The 5,337-nt window shown below is 47.0% G+C and overlaps 1 protein-coding gene across 1 annotated transcript; it reads left to right on the top strand.

Moving 5' to 3' along the window:
• Positions 1-358: 358 nt before the first annotated feature.
• On the top strand, positions 359-2,596 carry LOC134732559 (proline-rich protein 20E-like). Its single transcript, XM_063618493.1, has 2 exons — positions 359-410; positions 1,895-2,596. The coding sequence occupies exons 1-2, from the start codon at positions 359-361 to the stop codon at positions 2,506-2,508; spliced, it is 666 nt and encodes a 221-aa protein (XP_063474563.1). The 3' UTR covers positions 2,509-2,596.
• The last annotated feature ends 2,741 nt before the right edge of the window (positions 2,597-5,337 follow it).

Here is a 5,337-nt window from a genome sequence, read left to right as displayed (position 1 = left end):
CAGCATTCGGCTTTCTGCAGGGCTCCCCGCCAGAACCTGCTGCGCGCTCCCTCCTGCCTTGCCTGCCTGGCTGGGGAGGACGAGCTCAGAGCTACAGCGGTGAACCTGTGGACACCTCCAGCTCCTCGGGCCTCTCTTCGTCGAAGAGTCTCCTAATTTTCAGATCTCCGGAGCCAGCTGTACGAAGATCAGGTGTGTGTCTGGGTGGTCCCTGAGGGGTGGATAGAGCTTGGAAGGGTGCAGCTGGGGACACAATCCTCATTCTCCTAGAAAGGCCACGGCCACCCCCCTGCCTTGTCAGGCTGTGGTTTCACTCTACTGATGTGTTTTTCTCCCCACCCGCTCCCGCAGATTGCTCATGGAGGAACCAAGGCGTTCGAAGCGACCTCGCTCCATGGCCACTAATCAAGGTACGTCAAACGCCTGCCACTCTCTTTTTCATTTTTTCTGGATGTTTACTTTACCTTCGGTATTGACTTACAGAACTTCAAGAGGCAAATGTGGCGTGTTATGAAATGCAGCACCTCCTGCTCCTTCTCAATCTCCCACACCTTTGGGCTTTGGGAACACCACCTCCATGTGTGTAGCCAACTTTTTAGCATTCCCTCTCATTCTTTAAATAACATGCATACACTCCTGCTATTTCTTTTCCCATTTAGGGTTTAGTTACGGTCTTCCCTCTAGAGCAGAGGAATATTTAGCTGTAGTTTAAACATTGCCAGCCCCACCACCAATCACCCAAGCGCCAGGCCACACACTCCCCAGGACACACACCCTCTGTCCCTCCCCCAATGCCCAGGAGCGGGGAGAATATTAGGAGGATTATTTTCCTCTTCCTGCATAACTTGAATTTTCCAGGACTTAATACTTACCTTGGGTGATTATGGGCTTACTTATCACTACTTCGTTCCCCAATTCCTCCCCGATTGTTGAGATTCAAACTCAATCAAGCATTCTCTGTTTCACCTTCTCATAGCCTGCTTCAACCTGGGCTGCTTGCTGTAAGTCAGTTCCCAGCTTCCACATCATCTGGGAAATTCCTTTCCCTCTTTTGAGTTGTATCCCGTTTCCCAAATCTGGTGGTTTTTTTTTTTTTTTTTTTTTCTTTTTAGTTTTTATTTTTCTTGTTTTACTGTTTCTCTGTAGTGGAGCAAGTCCTTTTACTACATCTTGATCTATAATAAACCAGTACTTCCACCTTGTTCTTTTCTAGAGGAATTGGAATTTTACGTCTATTGCCATGTTGCTCTCCAAAACATTTCCCTTCATACACCGAGTGTCCTAAATCTTTTAATCTTGTCTAGTTCGATAGATGCAGAACAATAAAGCGTCCATTGAAAGGAAATTATTTAAGATCTTGCTTGTCTGAAACATCTTTATTCAACCCTCCCTGATTCTTAAGTGAAACTTTGGTTGGATACGAAATTTTAGGTGGGAAATCCATTTCCTTTGAAATTTTGAAGACATTTTCTGTTAGGTTCTAGAATTAACTGCTGCTTTTGAGAGGTCTGATTTCTGAGACATGTGGAATCCTAACCCTTTCCATGTCACCTTTCCTTTATTTCTCTTTCTCCCGCTCTCTAAAATCTTTTAGAATGTACTCTTCGTCGTCAGCACTCTGAAATTTTACGGTCATCTGTCTCAGTGACAATATACCTCTAGTTTTCTTATATTTTATCCCTCTTTCCGTCATTTCAGATTTTTGCTTTCTTTTCTGGGAAATCTTCTCCACTTCATTCTCAGATTTCCGTGGACAGTTGTGTTTCTTCTCTCATAATTGTAACTTCAAAAATCCCTATTTACTCTGAGTATTTATTTTTAAAAGTATCCTCTAACTGATTGATGGGTACAATTCCTTCTATCTCTCTCTGCTCACACTCTGCTTCTCTTTTAGCCTCAGGTGGGCCTCCTCCGGAGCCAGGCTGCTCTGGTGTGGACCCTGAAGACTCCGTGGAAGCAGACGAGCCCGCACAGCCAGCCCAACCCGCAAAACCCACCGCTTACGTGACACCCTTCAGATGGCAGCCCCCAGCTGGCACAGAGCCAGCTCGTCCTGCAGAGAGAGGCCGGCGCCGGGGAGGAAGCCGGCGGCCAGGGCGAGGCCGTGGCAGAGGGGGCGGGCCCCGCAGGGACGCTGGCCAGAGACAGGGCGCAGAACGCTTGCCGGGACCGGACTTGCACATCCAACTGGACCACCATGGAGAGCCAGGCCACCAGTGGGAACTGGAAATCTGGGAGACCGCAGCCTCCTCTCTTTCTGAAACAGCTCCTGTGCCTGGAACTGTGCAGGAAGGCCCTGGCCCCGACGTGGCCCAGCCTGAGCTGGGGATTCAGGAGCCACCCCCTGCCTCTGGGCCTCAGGCTGTCGCCGAGCAGCCCATCTTGACCGTCTATCCCTGCATCGGGTTTAGGCATCTGGGTGGCTCAGCTGCTTTACAGGTCATTCAAACCCCCCACGGCACCTATGTGCAAGGGGTCCCAGTGTTCGTCGCCGACATTGCATACTGACCTCTATCTGTCACCCACGTTGTTCCCAGCCTCCCTTTCCTCCACCTGGACTTTCCCCCCCAGCCCCAAACTCCAGCCCCATTTCTGCTCCACTCCTCCCCTCCCATCCCAACTGGAGCCCTCACCTTACCTTGTCGGAATGGAACCTCCCAGCAGTCCTCCCAGGATCCTGACAGTAGTCCATCGGCTTCCAATGCCCCTCTTGTCTCTGCTTTGTACCTTCTGTCAAAGCCCCACATGCACGGAGTTCCTCAGTGGTTGTTAAAATAATCCAGAAGATTCCCTCATTTTATTCTGCTTCTATTAAAACCCAATTGGAGATACTTGGAATGAAAAACAAGGTTGTTGGAGTCCAAACTTATGTTGATGGTTTGAATCACACCATAGATAGCACTGAGGAACAAATCAGTATAAACTAGGTGCTTAGGCAAGAGAGAGACCGACAGTGCCACACAACAGTCATCCTGGGGACTGGAGGTCATCTAAAATGGAACTCTCCTTGGAGAGCCAGAACTTGTGTATGACATCACGATACAAGGAAACTATGGCTAATGGTTTCTCCCAACGGAAGAAACAGATGAATCCTGAGCAGGATACGAGAATAACGCCCAATGACAGAATGAAGTATGGTGAAGAGAACATCCCAAAAGCTGCCTGAGAGCTCAAACCTACAAGGAGAGCAGAATTAGCGTGACATTACACTCTGACTGACAGCGTGGATGACTATGGAAAGCAACGGTGAAATATCCTCAGAACTTCGAGAGGGAAATCACTCTCAATCTAGTGTTCTGCGAGCAATCAAAGAAATTGTTGGGGAGAGAAGGAGGCAGACAGTGTCAGCTCAAAGGCAAGGCCACATGAAAGGAGGAATGGCATGGAAAACATGCAGAAGAAGGCAGAATCCTACTCAGACTGGACCTGAAGCCTGAGCTTCCCCTGAACTTAGAGTACACAACTTATAATATGCAAGCTGCTAAGCCCCCTTTCTGTACGAGGCCATCGGAATGGAACGGAACTGTTTTGTACAGTGAAAGTACAAGTCATGGTTATCGGCCAGGAAAAAGCCAAGCCAGACAACCTGGAACGAGTGGGAGGCAACAAGTGTCAGTAAGCAAGCAAATCAAGAAACTGTGTTCTTAAGTCTAGAGAAGTATGATTCTGGAAGAAAGATGGATGGCCTAGAATTAAAATTCCAGAAGACTTTGACATAGACAGGTGGGGCATGGGAAAATTCAGAAGGAGCTACAAGTTACTAAAGTTCTTGTCTAGTGCCCGGAGATGTTAGAGTGGCTGAATAGAAGAGCAATGAAACTCCAGACTCTGACACATTTTTCAGTCGCAATGTAGGAGCCCACTGGGAGCCACTGGATGAATTGGAATAGAATGTAAAATTTCAAACAGATTGAGGGAAAAGGGGATCCAAGGACATTTAATGAATGAAACAAAAGGTGTGGGGGCGGTTAACTGAAACAAGGAGAGTGCACGACACTCTGGAAATGCTAAAGAAGGAATCAGTAATTTGATGGCAGCGTCCTGGGCTTCCTCCTGGCTTTAATGGGAATATTTTAAATGTTTCGCCATTAACCAAGATGTGTGCTGTAGGTTTCTCGTACATGTTTAAGTTGAGGTAGTTCCCATCTTTTCAGAGTTTGATAAAAGGTGTATTATGAATTTTTGTATTTTGTATTGTATTAAGTAGGCTTTTATTAGCTGATTTTCACTCATTTGTAAACGTCCAAGTCAAATAAAGATAACGTTTTACATCAAAGATTTTTTTGTGCATTCAATCCTTTTAAATAAACCTTCTGTTAAGACTTATTTTCTACTACAGTTCTTTCACTAAAATTTCACAAATTATGAATATAAAACGCGTTTACTTAAACCAGGAGGAAAGGTAGAAAACTAATGTCTACGGTCTCTGGTCTCCATTCGTATTGTATCATTCCCCACGATCACACAAGTCTGTACAAACAAACATATACACTAAGAGCATCGTTGGTGGCTGGATTTCAGGAACACCTGGGATGCCATGTGCCAGGGGTCATGCTGAAGCGACTACAGGGTCCAGGCAGATAACGCACCTGTGGTCAGGACCAGCGCCTCTGCGGAGCCCGCGCCTCTCCAAACTAGGCACAGGCGACTTCGTATTGAAACATGGCGTGGATCACACTGAGCACTGTGCAGGGGGAGCTGCTTCTTGGCTTGCCCTTGGGGTCTGGCATCCATAAGCCAGAAATCACCCTCTCTATCATCCTACACACATGTGCCACTATCTTCTTGCTCTATACCTCTCAGAAAGATGCACAGCTTTTACATTGTGCAGGTGATGGTCTGCTGATAGGCTACTTCCAGGATATTTCTACCACCAAAATGCTTCCTTAAACATTTGTACTTGGAGTAAGACACGGTCTCATTCAGTCACCCACCTGGAGTGCAGTGGTGCAATCACTGCTCACGGCAGCCTGCACATCCTGAGCTCAGGTGATCCTCCTATATCAGCCCGCTAAGTAGCTGGGACTACAGGCAGGCACCAAGACCTCTTGGTAATTTCTCTTGGTTTATTTTTTCATTCATTTATTTATTTATTTTGAAACAGAGTCGCACTCTTTCACCCGGGCTGGAGTGCAGTGGCTTCAGCTCAATGAAACCTCTGCTCCCCAAGTTGAAGGGATTCTCATGCCCCAGCCTCCCAAGTAGCTGGGACCACAGTCCTGTGCCACCACGCCTGGCTAATTTTGTATTTTTAGTAGAGACTAACAATGCCCAACCCGTTCAAAGCCATTTAGGTTGTACATTTTTCCTTTCATTCGCTTTTCATACCATGCGGCC

The sequence above is a fragment of the Symphalangus syndactylus genome, chromosome 15 (assembly GCF_028878055.3).
Source record: "Symphalangus syndactylus isolate Jambi chromosome 15, NHGRI_mSymSyn1-v2.1_pri, whole genome shotgun sequence".
Taxonomy (NCBI): domain Eukaryota; kingdom Metazoa; phylum Chordata; class Mammalia; order Primates; family Hylobatidae; genus Symphalangus; species Symphalangus syndactylus.
Note: the sequence above shows the minus strand (reverse complement) of the source record. Positions and strands in the feature narration are given on the sequence as shown.

What these genes read in the sequence shown, in the direction of transcription:
- LOC134732559 (XM_063618493.1), top strand. Translation starts at nt 359, where the DNA reads ATGGAGGAACCAAGGCGTTCGAAGCGACCTCGCTCCATGGCCACTAAT. An exon ending in CTCCATGGCCACTAATCAAG is followed by an intron (nt 411 to 1,894) that starts GTACGTCAAACG and finishes CTTCTCTTTTAG; the next exon opens with CCTCAGGTGGGCCTCCTCCG.